The sequence below is a fragment of the Nyctibius grandis genome, chromosome 1 (assembly GCF_013368605.1).
Source record: "Nyctibius grandis isolate bNycGra1 chromosome 1, bNycGra1.pri, whole genome shotgun sequence".
NCBI lineage: Eukaryota > Metazoa > Chordata > Aves > Nyctibiiformes > Nyctibiidae > Nyctibius > Nyctibius grandis.
Genome location: NC_090658.1, coordinates 111,526,551 through 111,543,893, shown reverse-complemented (window position 1 = coordinate 111,543,893; position 17,343 = coordinate 111,526,551). Strand labels below are relative to the sequence as shown.

Genomic DNA, 17,343 nt, shown 5'->3' with positions numbered 1-17,343 from the left:
GATCTGACCTCTTGGAGAATGGGATTTCATCCTCAGAGAATGTTAATAATGTTCCCCCAAAGTGATGGATGACATTATAACCTGCGGAACAAGGTAGTGAGATAGCCATTTCCATGCTTCAAGAAGAGATACAGACAGTACTAGCATTTGCAAAATAACTCACTAGCACAAAAAGAAAAAATCCCAAAATAAAACACACAAGGTTTCACTTTCTCTGATAGGACCACTGTAACTTAATAACTGAGCAGTATTTCTGCTCAGCATATTCCCAAGCATGTTGTTCCAGTGGGGCTCATCAGTTTGGATTTTTTTCTGTTCACATCCCAAGTTTTTCATTTGAGAGAGTGCTTTCACAGTTTAAATACAATTTCTTTCCCACCATTGAATTCATATTTAAAATTACTTCTAAGTATCAGTGGTCTAACTGACTGTTTATGGAGTAGAGTATGCAGTCCTTTATTACAAATGTTGTATACAGCTATGGCATAAAGAAAAGTGATTCAACAGAAATAAGTTACCATGTATAAGAGGAGGTTAGAAGTACTTATATATGCTTTTGCAAAGCTTTGTGGTCTACAGACAAGAGCCTTGTGAATGCATTTATCTCATGTACAAGACGGTTTTACTTGTTTTGTCTGTCTGACTGTAATCACGATATATCACAAATATTGTTTTCTCACAAAAAAATTAATTACATAAACATTAAATGTTTGAAACTAAATGACATGTCATTCCAGATGAAGTACACTTGTCTTTCATTAGAAACTTCAAATTAGCCCATTTTTGCTTGTACAGGGTGAAGAAGAGACAACTGCATAAATTTTAGGCATGGAATTAACCCAAGACGTTTCACTCTGTAAGTCTTCTGCATTAGTAGGCATCACTTTCGAAGCGGAGAGAACAGTGGTGGATGCTGTAACCATCATGCTGATGAACAAGCTGAGGAAACACAACTAAAATGGTGGAATAATACGGAACCAAGATGATTAGGGAACACAAAGAGAAAGAGGAGAATCAGACACCTCTCATTTTCAGTACTTCCTGACAGCGAACTAGTTTCTGACCTGATCTGCAGTACGGGAATTGTTAACGAGAAGATGGTATTTCTCCATGCCTGGCTGGTCAGCCTGAAAGCTCTGCTGTTATTAAAATGGAATAACCTGGAAACACCTTTATAATCCAGGGCCTGTTTTCTGAGATGAAGCATGGTAGCTAGCAGGAAAACCGACAGGCTGAGAATTCCCCAAGTGATGGATCCCAGAGCCTCAAGTCTCTGTTGTCTGATCTTAGGCAGATCGATTGCTGGTTGGGAGGAATTGCCAGATGCACAACAGTTATGCTGGGATGCACGGAAATTCACTTCGTTAATTCATCCCAGTAAGCACACTTCCAAATTCAGCTTATAATTCATGTTAGGATATCAGAAAAAGTTTTGTTTGTGGAAACAGATCAGTTCAACCAGGGAAAAAAGCCAACAACAAAAGTTAAGTATAGACAATCAAAACAAGTATGAGAAAAAATCAAATTAATATATGCTTCCCTACCCAGATTCATCCTCCTTTTCCTTCTAATGGTTGAGAACCTTACCTTTGTTTCAGAGATTTACAGTTCCTGGTCTCCCTTCCTTTCTCATATTGCATTACCTCTCCAGCAATACTCTAATATGTTTCTGACTAATTCAAAGTTTTACTGAATACCTTCATGAATTAGATGCTATAGAAAAATATATCTGAGAAAAAGGCTCTTCTGCAAAGGGTTTGTGCTTTACTTTAATGCTTCTTCTATTGTCAACAATATTTGTGCCCCTTGGCAATCTTGTTTGTGCTACATAAAGAAACTGAATAAGTCACTGTGCCTTTTCCACTTTAAATGATCTGTTAATCAAATAATTTTCTTTTCAGCTCAAGCTCAGCCTTCCACTACTTACATTTGTGCAGGGACAATTGAGTTTGCCCTTTAAAGCTATTACAGTGACATCAAGTTTCCTATTCCTCACTGAATTTCACCAGAATGGTATTTACTGAAGTGATTCATTTTATGACAAAGAACAAGAGACCCAGCAGTCTGCTGAACACGTTTCACTGCTGGGTGCTAAAACGACTCTGTGTATGTAGAAGACTGGGGCTGAGGCCATGCTTGCTTGCTAGCACCTTGCTGACGTAAACTGCTTGTAAACCTTTTTGCCTAATGGAGGTTTGGGGGGGTGTAGAAAAGATTTAGGAACTCTGTGCTAAATGAAAGCATTTTTCCCCCCCTTAAAGACAGCTTTTCAGAACATTTGCCCCATTTCGTTTCATTTTTAATTCCAGGAAGGAAAGCATTTTTCTTTCAGGTCTAAACATAAAACTGTTCCTCACTCTGAAACAAAAATCTGAGACAAAATGCATATAACAAATGTTGAATCTTTGCTTTCTGACGCAGCATAGGCAATGTGCAGGCTGTAGGGCCTCCTGGAGCAAGGGTGGTGATGGTCGTGGATAAGGCCACGAAGGAGTTGTTAGGTATGCATTTAAAGAGAGAAACATTAAGCAATGACGCAACTGAACAGGCAGATGCTCTGAATGACCTCTCACATTTGAAAATGTTATAGTATTACAGTTTAAAGTCTGACTTTCCTACTCTGCGTAACCATGTTGCCATGAGAACAAAGTAAATGGCTTAGTTTGATATGAGTAGAAATTACTAGAATTTAAAAAATAAAAAAGATAGTTTTCAATAACTTTTCAAGTGCATCAGCCGTGCTTATTTTCTTATTCTTCTTCTACTCATAATGTAACTCCTTCTGCTTGCTCTTGTCACACTAAGAATATTTTGCAGAAATTTTTCTATATTCTTAATTTTGTTTCAAACCCATCACTGAAGCACATTTCTAGTGGGGTTAATCTATTTGACCTGCAAAGTCAAAGGATAGATTCACAGATAAACAACCAAAGGTAACCAAGCTATTACAGCTTAATGGCTTCCACTCATCAGCTGAGGCACAGCAATCACCTCTATGTGCACTGCCAGTCTGTTGTAGATATTAAATGAAACACTCTCAGTAACCAAATCTGAAGGTCTAGGAATTCAAACCAAGTGCCTGTAGTGAGTAGACAGTTGCATATTTAGCAATTTTAATTATTAGGTCCATTTGGGGGAGTCTACATGATCACTGACATGTAACACTAGAACAGCTAGATCGTTTTCCCACTGGAAGATCTGTTCATAGCAAGGGGGGGAGCTGGTTATGGATCTCTGTCTCCCAAACTGCCTCTGAATGAACACCTAAGGATGTTTAACAGCCTGGAGTCTGGTCTCTGACGTTGTCACTAACGACAGTTCACAGAGGAACTACAATTTTATCCATACCTTAACCTGCTTCCTAACTATGTACCCTTTTTATGGGTGTTTTAAATACATCATCTTGTTTTTTGTTAGCTGGAGGTTGCAAACATTGCAAACAGCACAAAGTAATTGGAGTTGGGTTATACTGTTAGGTGCTAAAGTTTAGATTTTAGAAAGCTTATATACAGTGCTTTAAAATTATGGGGACAAAAGGTCTGTCTACACAAGAGAATTTTTGAAGAGTTGAATCAGTCTGGGAAATTCCTTCCTAAGCATTTGATACTGGTCCCTGTTTTTTCTAGGTTATGCAAATCTTAGATACAAAATGGTAGTTCTTATGTCCATATGGTTTGGATAACATCTTAATATAACAAAACCACATGTCTGATACTGAGATATTCTCTCTTCCTTATTCTATAAAAATGTTCCTAGTTTTTGCAATATTTAATGAAACACCCATTCCCTCAGTTTTAATTTTATTTGATGTTAAAACTAATTAAAGCACATCTACACACAGTTCTGGCAATTTCTAAACACTGAAGTGTCAAAGAATTGTGAACACTGACCTGCCCTATGTAAATACTTGTGGGTATTTTTCATACAGTTTGAACTCATAACATTCAATTTTGGAGGGGAAGTTTTCATGCCAGAGACATAATTAATCCTATTTATCTCTAGAAAATGCTGGGTGTGCTTTGCATGTCAAATTAAAAAAAGGAATGTGGGAAAAAGAGTAGGATGGAGTATGCCACTAAAAATTCAAAATCTTAACTTTCTTCTTATTTGTCAAAAAAAGAGAAATAAAAATAACATTAAAAAAAGAGAAAAATGACACCAGTGAAGCAAATTGTTGCAGAACAACTACAGAGTTTTCTTTCAGGCAGTTGAATTTTTTTCAGAACAAGAGATGAGAATGTAACTATAAAAGAACAAAGACTGATGGATTTTTTTGAAAGAGTTATGACAAATGAACACAACATATAATCTTCCAGAAAAATGACTGTTACATACAGTTTAACATCCAGGCACTTTTAGCCAAAATACTTTTGCAAGCACTGTTGGAAAAGTTGTGCAGCTGTGGATGGTAGAGAAAATACTGTGCTTATTAAAAAGAAAATTGAAAATAGATTTTTAAAAATAACACCTATACCTTGCCTACTTGCCTGTACTGTTAGGAAACAAAATATCAGTCATGTCAAACTAGGAGAACATTTCCTTTGAAGGCAGTGGAGCTAAGCAATTCTGAGTGCAAAGAACCACTTGATTTTGATTGGCAAAGGTATTTAGATAAGAAAGCAAAAAACCCCAGGAAACCTACATGCCTCTTAGCTAGATTAAATAAAATCATAAGAGAGTATGTCATATAAATGGATTTACTGCTGATGAAAAGCCATCTATTGTTGAGTAATGTATCCTAATTAGCAAGGGAAAAGATGTACTGCACTGCTGTACACACACACACAAAAAAAAAGCATATACCACACAAAAATTAAGTAAGGTGCCAGTTTTTCCAAGAGGAAAATCAGTAAAATATCTTAATGATTAAAGCAGAGAAACCTTGTTTACATATGAGCATTCAAAAACTATGGTTTGTGGGGTAATTTCCTGATTGAAATTGCAGATCCTTCTCCATAGGATATAAAACCAGTATGTGAGAAACTTATTAAGAGACTAAAAGGAAATGAAAACAATATTGAGGGAATACAAATGGTTAATGTGGCAACAAAAGGCATTAGAAATACTTGGCTTTATAGAATTAGGATGAAAAAGACTGTAATGAAACACACATTTAAGAGTATTTTGAGATCTTAGTAAAACTCAAAAAAATTAAAGTGCAAAACAAAGCAACAAGCAAATAAACTCAGGACTGTGAAGAAGTTAACTCTATATAAACTAAAATGACCATGAACTCAGAATTTGTCACTGTAATAATAGCATTCTCGCCTACTGTATGGAGCGAGTTAATTGAAACTCCTCAGTGCCTCGATTCAAAGGAAGGTGAAGGGCAAATTAAATACAAGCTTGGTTATGAATCTAGTTCCTTTTCCTTTCATCCTGCTACGAATATCCCAGTGATGGGGAGAAATAAATCTGTAATAATGCTAAAAACGCTGATAAAAACATCACTGACTGCCACAAAGAACTAAAGCCCAGAAATGTCTCTGACATTCAACCCCGCAGCTGTTTTGATGTTACTGTTTCCTGCTTCTCTCTGACTGCATGTATTTCCCCATCTGAGTTCTATGAAAGCACTAGTGTATCTTGAACACTAAGATGCAATATGTGCCAGTAAGTGCTGGGGCTTTTGTGGAAGCCACTGTGCTTTTAGTAGCACGCAGATAGAGAAAACTGCTACCTTTACTCCAAAAATTCTTCACAGTATTGCACGTAGCTAGAGTACAAGATAAATGCAAATCGCAGCACTTCTCCAAGTCTTGGTGTAAAACATTTAAGGAACAGTGTTTTTTTACAGTTTTATCCAAAAATAAAATAATCTCACTAAGCACATTGGTTCAGTAAAGGACTTCTACTTTAAAACACAGGGAAAGCTTTATCCCTAAAGCCAATTAAATATTCATATTAACTCAGCTGGGGAATATTTGTCCAGCTTCTTCGAAAAAAGAAAACCGTGATCTGACTGTGTACTCTGCTTATGGATGTTGTAGGGTATGCTAAAGGGTAGTAATTTAGCTTGGTTCTGAATGTTAATTGAACAAAGTGCTTAAAGACACAGTAGAATGTCTCCAATATTTTTTTTATGTCTAGCTTGATGTTCCAAGAGTCGGTGTATCCCCTGGGACACAGAACTTGTCTACAAATTAATACAACTTCTACTGCCTCGTTTTAGAAATATTTTCTACTAAGCACTAGGTAGTAACTGCTAGCTGGAAAAATAGGCTAAGGCTTTTTCTTACCCCCTCTGCCTGTTTAAAGGGATGACAAACTTCTTATTTACACTCCATTCAGTTCAGGATTGTTTTATTTTATTCTCATAATCCTCCAACGTTGTTCATGAATGCTACTTTTTGTTGTATTAGTGTATAAACCTGACACTAATACTATCTATAGGAAACTGAGCTGTCAAAAAACTATGCTATAGCATAAGAAAATCTAGGCTAGTTGATGGAGAAAGATGCCTTTTCAGAACGTGATTCAATCCACTAGTGTTAGGCATCTACTGCAGGAGGGAGTAAAAAAGCACTCCCTGGCACTGCCAGTCTCTTTCCAGTGATCACAGAGTTGAGACCAGCTGATTAACACAGACTGGACACCTAATTTCTACATTAATTCATTAACAAGCATAGAGTATGATGTTTCCATCATATTTGAGGATTTAGAGACATGCAAAAACCTGGCAGCTACCTAGCATAGAAATACAACAGAAATAATGTTCCAAGAATAATTTGTAACCAGGAAAGAAAAATAAAGTTCTTCTTACATTTAAATTCTTTTCTCTGCTTGGCTGTCTGGCAGTCCTGGAGATCTATGTAGCTGAGACCCTTCTGCCACTCACAGCTCCTGATGTAGTGTAGGCTTGCACAATAGACCATGTTTTTCCACAGAAAAAAAGTCTGAGATACACCTAGAATAGAGGCCTGAATACCTGCATAACTACAACTCTCACAGGGCACCATGGCAGCCTTTCCAAATAAAAGATTACAGCTTACAGTCCAAATAGTTTGCGTTTGATTCCTCACTGAAAAGTCAGCAGTGTTTTCTGCAAGAATGAATCCTTTTACTGACAATGTAGGCAGCTGTGCGCCAAGGGAATATTAGAAAAGAAGAGTTTTTCTTCCCCTGTGGATTATTTAAAATTGTATATCTTTTTGTCATTTTTCAGGTTAAGTCCTGTTTAAGTCACTGGGACTTACAATAGCAGTGGATTTTGGCTATAGTCCATGGAGTTTAATAACTTCAAATTTAATGAAAAGATTCTACTTGTAGAGGTTTTTCTGGTTGAACCAGATTAAAATACATCTTCTATTTCATCTTGCATGCTACATAAATCCCTTTTGTACTTTCTAATAAATTTACTACAAGGCCTTTTACTTCACATAAAATAATCTCTTGTCTACATGCTTCAACACAAAAGTACTTAAACAATTTTGAAGCATAGGTTAAGAAACAAAATATGATTACATGATACATTTTACATTATTTTCTTTGAAATATTTTTCTCATTCAGCAGCCATAATTCAATGAATAGCAATTTTAAGTAATAGAACTGCACTGAAAGAATAATTTCTCCATGAAATTCCAAGAGTGATAGTTACTTTTAGCTTGCAGGCTAAGTAAAGGAGGCTTTTAAGACTGCACAGTCTGTCCATCTGTCCATCCCTCCCCTGCTTCCATTTTTGCAGTGCTTTGGTCCATTTCCCATGCATTGGAAAGAGGGACAGAAATCGCCACTGACTCCTCTTCGCCTCTGATGAGAGCATGGAGGAAAGGGTTTCCTTTCTAACGTTCACCCTCTCTGCCCTCAAAATCTTACTGGAGGATATGGGAAACCATATTAAAACAAAAATCAACCACAGCACAAAAAACACATTGCCATTGCACAGACCCTACTTTGTGATAGAGGAGATATGCAGGTGGGTGGGGAGGTGTCATAAAATACTACAGTATTTTAGTAGAAACCTTTATGGAAATCCACTTAAAAAGAAATTCATGCTTTTTAAAATACTCCTTATGCCACTACAAAGATCAGACTACACATTAAAGGTTTTGTGGAAAAGGCATATTTTGTCTGAAGTTACTTATGAATTAATGTAGTTCAGATATAAGACAGGATTTTAGAGTTATGGTTGCAAAGTTTGTCAGAGCTTAGCCCTCTGCCCTCAGAAAAATTCTTGTTTAAGCTTCAGGCCTACTGGCTCAAGGGTGGAAATCACTTTGAAATACTGTTTCTTAGATCCTAGTGTGAAAAGAATTAAGTCAGATTTCCAGAGCCTGAGCTTTGGATCAGCACAGCCTCAATCGTATAATTCTATGCTTTATGATTATCAGCAAAAATAAAATTAAATAATATAGGTCAGATACAGCTGGTGATGCCCTGCTCCCACTGAAGTCAGTGAGATTCTCTGGCAACATCTTAATCTATAACTAAAACTGCCAAGGCCTGTTTTCTGTCCCTGAGGCCATCTGGCAGGCTCTGGCCACTTCCCCTCTATTAAACTCTCTGGTGTTTTAAACAGGGTAGCACAACCAAGCCACTTACTGGGAATAGACCTGAGCTGACTCCAGTTTATGACTGTGCACAGGATTTTTTCTGCAGATTTTAATCACTGCAGAGCAAAGAATGCCAGAAACTATTTCAACAAACAGTATGATTCAAGTCCAGTGCCCAAGCCCATGCTGTACCACTCCTTAATTCACATGTCACTGATGACCCTTGCTCTGATTTATATCAATGGTACTGCTCGTGTGCTCAAAATCATGTTTTCAAATGGAATTATTTTTAGTCTTTTAACCACGTTTGAGTTTTAAATTAAAGACAAAGAAAATCTGGACATATAGAAATTATCCTATTTTTATTCTAGTCATGAGTGGCTATTCTTGATTTTGTGATGGTGCACAATTTCCTCTCTATGTTTGTATGCTTCTTTCCTCAGCCTGCTGTTTATGGCTCTGCTGTAGCAAATGGCTCTCTCCTCCTACCCCTTATTCAATTCTGGTACCACTTTGTCTCCCTAGAAAAAATAAAGGAAAACTATTCACAAATGAATAAAGAGGTAGCAAGACTAAAGCTTAATATATCACAACTATGTAACAAAATTTATTTTCTGTTTTGATTAGCAATTAAATATTTGACATTCCAGCTGCCCAGTCACAATAAAACAACTGTCCTCTGCCTCACTGTGCAGTTCCTGAGGGGTGACTGTGGAAGGCACACACCCACCAGCAGATCTGTTTACTGTTTGTGAATCCTACTATTTCGAGGTCTTTAGTGAGCTGAAATGTGGTGCAAATACTCAAGACTTCTGAGGGGGAAAAATATACGCATGTTAGATGACACACACTCTGAAGGCAATGATAAAATAACATGCTTTACTGACAATAAACAAATGTAATAAATGAACATAAACAACCAAATAAATTGGAAGCACAACATTTTCACATATGAGGTATATGTTAACCTGTTAAGAGAATTACAAAGAAATGTAAGGTGCTATGGAAGTCCTATACAACCTATATAACAGCTGAGTAACTAGCAGTCCATTAGCTTTTCCCAGGCTCTGGCAACTTCCTCAGAAGACTGGCCTTTAGTCCCTGCCCTGAGATTGTTGCAGAATGTGAAAGGAAGGAAAAAACAAGTGAGCTCACAAGAATCTTCAGGCTCCTCATTAAAAATTACTTGGAGAATAATTTCTAAAATACAACCCTAAAATCCAGAGGGTAAATTTATAAGAACTTTTTCTCTAAAATTTCTTGAGATTGATTTGGACATATCAGAAGAAATCTATGGCCTTGCAAAAATATAGCTCACCAAAAGACTAAAAGAATTTAGAAATTCCATGAAACAAACAAAATTACTTCAAATCAGTATAAGCAACTTCATATAAAAATTATAAAGGTGGCTAATGAAAATGTGCGATATTCATCTGCTTTGCAAAAAAATATTTTTTTTTATTAATGCTCATTTTGGATTGCAGAACTTTTTCATAGAAATGAAAGATTATTTAATAAACTAAGATTAATTTCTTTTAAGTTTTTATTTACAGACATATGTAGCGTTTTTAATCACATGATACTTAAAATATTAAGTCTAGAGGCCTGGCTGTAGTATCAGTTCAGTACTAGCTGGTAGTCTTCTGTACCATAGACTTTGTATATGAGAAAATAGCAGAAAAACAAAATTGAAGGAATTCCATAATTTTTCATACTACATACACTCTGTCATTTATAATGACATGCTAATAGCTGAGAACTGATAGTAAGAAAGCTATTCTAATTTTAATGCTATAATTTGTGAACATTCAAATCTCAATAAATGCAAAGAGCTGAAAATAAAATGTAAAGCTGAAAATTAAATGAAACACTTTGAATAAAAACATCTTTGAGAAAGAAAATTTTTTGATTGATGTTTTGGAAAAAATATAATTAAAAACTGAGATTATATTTATTAAAAAATACCATATTGACTATAAATATTTATTTACAATTAACGAAAATATTTCTCACCTTTGCTAAATATTGTTTTAACAGGAGTTAGCACTCCTACTATGCCTCCTTGCAAACAACATTAGAACTGTAAACACCACTGGAATTGCAAACAGAGTCCATACTGTTCAAATTAATTTCTCTATGCTTAACACTTAGCAACAGGTAATCCTTATGGTAGGATCAAATCACCTACTTTAGGCACTATATTTGTGCCTAAGCTTTAGTTGGACTAATAAGCATCCATTTAAAGTAAGTGCCCGAGGCCCCATTGCAGTCTGCCAAGACAGCTAACTACTTAAGACCTGAGAGGGGGAACTTCTCTGACTAAATTTAAGCACTGAAGTTATGCAAAACCACTCCTCATCTGAGAGTTTTTAAAGGCACCTACCTATTTTCCTTAGGATACAGCAACTTTAGGCTTTTACTTTAGCAGAATACTTTACTAGACTCCTACAATTTAAAGAGGACTATGATGAATTCTCTCCATATCCATTGTATCTATTTAGGATATTCTTCTTGCTTGATTTTTTGATTGTTTTATTTTCTTGGAAAAAAAATTTGCCTGTTGCTGCCTCAAAACTGCATTTGAGAACAACTGAGACTTCTGTCACAGAAACCTGCAATATTTGGTATTACTTACAGGAAATATGCCCTAAAATTAAAATGTCTTCATTTTATATGATTTTTCAATAGCAGGAAGTATTATCTGTGAATATAAGAAGATGATTTCAGAAGAAAGATTAGGAATATGTCAAAAGTAGAACCATGTTATTTCCTTAGTAAGGACAAAACTGACTTTGCTTGTGTATAAGTCAGGGTTAGATCTGTGGGAAAAAAAAAAAGGTACATGGCCCAGAAAAATCTTTATGTTTTGTTACGTTCACCCTACACTGGGAGCATCCTCCTCCAAACAAAACAGTTATTAAAGAAACTGTTTTCAACCATACAGAGCATCTATGAATGAATAAATGAATGATTCACGGAAGCTTTATTAATAGATAAGAAAACTCTGTGGCAAGTTTTCTGAGTGCCTATAGTTAGGCTCCTTAGCAGACTCTAAAGCTCTTCAGTTGATCTACCATGCTATTTAAATGCACACTTAACATTACCTTGTGCATACACTGGGGCTACTTAATATGCTTAGAGTCAAGCATGTGCTTGAGTCTCTTCCTCGATCTGAAATAGAGTACTTGGTGTTTTGCCAGAGCTAAACTCTCAGGCCTTGAAAGAACTGGATCATGGAACTATTATTTTTCAAACATATCAAAGCAAGATAAAAGTCCGATTCATATGGCAGTTGTCTTCAATACTTAGTTCTTTTCTACAGTGAAGGCCGTAGAAATTGTCTGTGCGCTCAGCGCTTTTCAAAACAGAGTTAGAGACCAAATTTTGGATGTACATACACTTTTCAAACGTTATTCCGTGTTTCTACGTAATATGGGGGAGTATGTATGACCATGAGAGCAGAAATGAAAATGCCACCACAAATATTATTGAATGAATATTCACTCAGAATTTTATATTAATGCTGAAGGTGACAAACTGATTCAGTTTGACGTAATATTTGTTAACTCAGATTCAAAATGTTTAACGAATTGTGAAAAGTCTTAACATTACAGATAACACAACTATAGACTTCTTATAAAATCACAAAGTTGCAATATTGTGCATGAAATAACTACTTTTTTTAAGAAAATAATTTATTTTCCATAGTCACAACATATAATCTGACATCAGTTACTGTACATATATTTTCTTGCAATACTCTGACTCTCTATGAATACTGGATCCACAGATGCCACTTTTGCTGCTATAAAGGAGTGAATACAGTGTAAAACTGCTGTCAGATCCTGAAATTCAAGCTCCTGAAAAAGGAAGTAAGAGAAAAAAAAAAAAAAGAAGAGAAAATGTGAATTCATATTCAGGTTTATAAACATTTTACGTAAATACAGAACAGACTAGTCAGCAAACACCAATGGATTTTAAACGAAAATTTGAATCTTTATAGGGAACTGTAAAGTTAAAAGAATAAAAGATGTATATCTGTACCTTGTTCACTGGCAGTGCCACATGTCAATTTAGTTTTCACTCTGTTCTACTTTATTGTTTACATTTTACCTAGCTTGGGCAATGAAAGTGTTCAACTTGCAAGAACATTCAAATATTGCAACATAATTTAAAATATTTGATAAGTTAAGGATATTTGGGGATAATGCGGTGTCAAGTCACAGCTGGGGAGGGTAAGGAGGACTCATACTTTGGCAGCCTCTGAAGGACAGTCAGATAAGCAAGCTGGAAGGCCAGAGGTATGGTGGAAGGTAAGGTAAAGTCACACCACAGCCTACGTATGGAAGGATGGCTGGGTATGAAATTCATATGCCCTAATTCACAAAGAAAGGCAGTTCCTCTTAATCAGTTCTCAATTTCCCTTGACTTTTTATAACACATTTCATCTTCTGTGCACAAGTTAAATTTCTTTTTCCCAATCTCCTCAGACAGAAATGGAGTGATATTCTGACACAATGACAACAAGTATAATACAAGAAACCTGTTCAATTTACATGAAACTACTACTTGTAAAGTAGCTGGTTATTGAAACACAGCTGGTAAATATATTGTTGGGACATTTGGGACAGTTTTTGGTTTGGGGAGAAGGCATTTGTTTTCAACAACGAGTTGGCTACATAGTAGTTTATCGAGGCACACTCTGTATGTTTGCCCTTAAACAAAAAGCAAAGCACTGGACTTCTGCTTTCCTGTCACAGTATCTTCTGGCACCTTCTCAACAAAATTGCCTCAAACAGAATATTTGGAATTCAAGGTTACTGTTCCAGAAAAGCTCACCATCACACCATTTTGCTATCAAAGGCCATGCATTTACTAGGCAGGAGTGGTTTTACTACTAAAGAATGTCTTAAATTGTTCTGAAATTACTGACTGGTTTTCCTATAACTTTCCATGAAAAAATAGCTGAATTCACAAAAAATGCATAGCCATTTTTAATGCGACCAGTTGAAGTAATAAACAATTTAAAACAGGTTATTACAATTCAACATCTAATACAAATTACAAACTGACACATCCAAGATTATAGAAGAACAGTAAACACAAAACACTCCTAATTAAAAAAATAGGGGCATAAACCAATATAACCGATAAGCAGAATGTGCTATTTATCATCATTCATACCTAGTTAAATAAGGTGAAAAGAAGATAACATTGAGGGAAGAGGCAAAACTCTCTCAAACTTCTGCTTTTGCATACTTGCTAGTCAACAAATTAAGAAAAAATTATCCTAAAAGAAGAAAAATCTCTTGAGAACTTGTATCAAACTAAGCACTTGGGTAACTGTTAATAACAGGCATTTGGTTGCTGAAGTAATCATTTGGGCCTCATACACAAAATTAGATCTCTTTGTGAAAGAAAAGTGAAGCATGAATGTTGGTTAAAAACCTTTGAGGAATTTAAGCCCATGTAATCTTTATTCCGATTTTCTGGCGCATAAACCCCTTGCTTTTTCTATTTTGATTGATAGTTATACAGCAAGTATGGGAATGAGTTTCTTAAAATATATTTTATTGACAGTAGATGTCTACTGTAAATATTAATATAAAATTAATATAAACACTTTCTGAAAAAAAATAGTACCATTACTTAGCTCTCATTGTCTAAGTCAACTCAATATGAAATAATACAGGCCTCAATATATCAGTTCGCAGCTCAAGTCAAAAGTTTACATCTCCTGAACTACCATCTTTAAAAACAATAAATTTTAAAGTATAAAATCACTCACATTAATCTTAGATTTGTTCCAAAATGAGCTGACATCATCCAACAATTTCACCTCAGGTTCTGGCATTCAACACACTGACCGAATGCAGCCAAACTAACTGAGGAAGAGAGCCCTTCACAAAGCTTTCCATTTCTCTACTCTGGCTTTATGCACTTCTAAACTATACATCTTAGCAAGATAAGCAATCAGAGGTAACCTAACACAGACTGAAGGCAGGATTTCAGACTGCTCTAACAATGTCATTCTGGGTTAATGTCATTCTGAGTTCTGGGATAAGAAAAGAGCAAAGACAGGAATGGCTCATCACTGGGAGTCTGTCCTTCCCAATGCCCCTACTGCAGAGTCCTCTTTGTTTCTATCAGAGTTCAGAGTATGGATCAAACTGCAGTAGTCCCTCACGTATCTGAGAGAAGTTGTCTAATCTGTTGTGAATAACCTTTTGAATATTAATAATATTGTACTCGTGGGCGACTTCAACTTGCTGGATGTCTGCTGGAAATACAACATGGCAGAGAGGAAGCAATCTAGGAGATTCCTCGAATGTGTGGAGGACAACTTCCTCATGCAAGTGGTAAATGAGCCCACTAGAGGAGGGGCCCTGCTTGACCTGTTGTTTGTGAACAGAGAAGGACTAGTGGGAGATGTGAGGGTCGGTGGCCGTCTTGGGACTAGCGACCACGAAATGTTAGAGTTTTCGATAGTGGGGGAAGTAAGGAGGGGCAAGAGTAGAACTTCTGCCTTAGATTTCTGGCGGGCTGACTTTAGCCTGTTTAAGAGGCTGGTGGACCGAGTCCCTTGGGAATCGGTCCTGAAGGGCAAAGGACTCCAGGAAGGCTGGACGTGCTTCAAAAGGGAATTGCTAAATATTCAGGAGCAGGCTGTCCTGGTGTGTAGGAAGACAAGCCGTCGGGGAAAAAGACCGGCCTGGTTAAACAGAGAACTTAGGCTAGAACTTAAGGAAAAAAAGAGAACCTACTTGCTCTGGAAGAAGGGTCGGGTAACTTGGGAGGTCTATAGGGACGTGGCCAGGTCATGTAGGGAGAAGATTAGAAGGGCCAAAGCTCAATTAGAGCTTGATTTGGCTGCTACAGTCAAAGATAACAAAAAAAGCTTTTACAAATACATCAACAGCAAAAGGAGGGACAAGGAGAGCCTCCACCACTTGCTGAATGAGGAGGGTAGTGTAGTGTCAGGGGATGAGGAAAAGGCAGAGGTGCTCAATGCTTTCTTTGCCTCGGTCTTTAATGTCAAGACCGGTTGTCCTCAGGAGACTCGGCCCCCAGAGCCTGAAATTAGGGACGGGGGGCTGTGTGAACCTCCCGTAATCCAGGAGGAGACGGTTAGTGACCTGCTGTGCCAGTTGGACACCCACAAGGCTATGGGCCCGGATGGGATACACCCCAGAGTAATGAAGGAACTGGCAAATGAACTTGCCAAACCACTCGATTATCTACCGGCAGTCCTGGTTAACTGGAGAAGTTCCAGCTGACTGGAAATTAGCAAATGTAACGCCCATCTACAAGAAGGGTTGGAAGGATGATCCACGGAACTATAGGCCTGTCAGCCTGGCCTCGGTGCCAGGCAAGGTGATGGAACAGATCATCCTGAGTGCCATTACACGGCACATGCAGGACAATCGGGGCATCGGGGCCAGCCAACATGGATTCATGAAAGGCAGGTCCTGCTCGACCAACCTGGTCTCCTTCTATGACCAAGTGACCCGCTTAGTAGATGAGGGCAGGGCTGTGGATGTAGTCTATCTAGACTTCAGTAAGGCATTCGACACTGTCTCCCACAGCATCCTCCTAGACAAACTGGCTGCCCAGGGCTTGGATGGGTGGACTCTTCAATGGGTTAAAAACTGGCTGGATGGCCGAGCCCAGAGAGTGGTGGTGAATGGGGAAAAGTCCAACTGGCAGCCGGTCACTAGCGGTGTTCCCCAGGGCTCAGTTCTGGGGCCGGTGCTGTTCAATATCTTTATAGAAGATCTAGACGTAGGGATTGAGTGCACCCTCAGCAAATTTGCAGATGACACCAAGCTGGGTGGCAGTGTCGATCTGTTGGAGGGTAGGAAGGCCCTACAGAGGAATTTGGACAGGTTAGATAGATGGGTCGAGACCAACGGCATGAGGTTCAACAAGAACAAGTGCCGGGTCTTACACTTCGGCCACAACAACCCCACGCAGTGCTACAGGCTGAGGGAAGAGTGGTTAGAAAGCGGCCCAGTGAAAAGAGACCTGGGGGTGCTGATCAACAGCCGGCTAAACATGAGCCAGCAGTGTGCCCAGGTGGCCAAGAAGGCCAATGGCATCCTGGCCTCTATTAGGAATAGTGTAGCCAGCCGGTCTAGGGAAGTGATCGTCCCTCTCTACTCGGCACTGGTGAGGCCGCATCTTGAGTACTGTGTTCAGTTCTGGGCCCCGCACTTCAAGAAAGATGTTGAGGTGTTGGAGCGAGTCCAGAGGAGGGCGACCAAGCTGGTGAAGGGTCTGGAGGGTCTGTCCTACAAGGAACGGCTGAGGGAGCTGGGGTTGTTTAGGCTGGAGAAGAGGAGGCTCCGAGGTGACCTTATTGCAGTCTACAACTACCTGAAGGGAGGTTGTAGTGAAGTGGGAGTTGGCCTCTTCTCCCGGGCACCTAGCGATAGGACAAGAGGACACAGCCTCAGGCTTTGCCAGGGGAGGTTCAGGTTGGACATTAGGAAGCATTTCTTCTCAGAAAGTGTTATTAGACATTGGAATGACCTGCCCAGGGAGGTGGTGGAGTCACCATCTCTGGATGTGTTTAAGAAAAGACTGGACATGGCACTTAGTGCCATGGTCTAGTTGACAGGGTGGTGTCAGGGCAACGGTTGGACTCGATGATCCCAGAGGTCTCTTCCAACCTGGTTGATTCTGTGATTCTGTGTTTCTGTAATACGCTCTTAATTGTATAAAAGATCATCTACATACAGTTGAAAGAGGAGCAGTATTGCTAAACCTATGTTTTATGTGAAGACAACATTGTATTTTCTCCAGTTAATACTGCAGGTCCCTCAGTCAGTGGGATTATGTTCAAGAGTG

General features: G+C 38.1%; 1 protein-coding gene across 1 annotated transcript in view; it reads right to left on the bottom strand.

Moving 5' to 3' along the window:
* Positions 1-12,221: 12,221 nt before the first annotated feature.
* Positions 12,222-17,343, bottom strand: part of SNTG2 (syntrophin gamma 2) — a 310,557-nt gene continuing 305,435 nt past the window's right edge. Inside the window, exon 17 of the mRNA XM_068409305.1 lies at positions 12,222-12,353. Within this exon, the coding sequence (XP_068265406.1) occupies positions 12,222-12,353 (132 nt within the window). The remainder of the gene's footprint in view (positions 12,354-17,343) is intronic.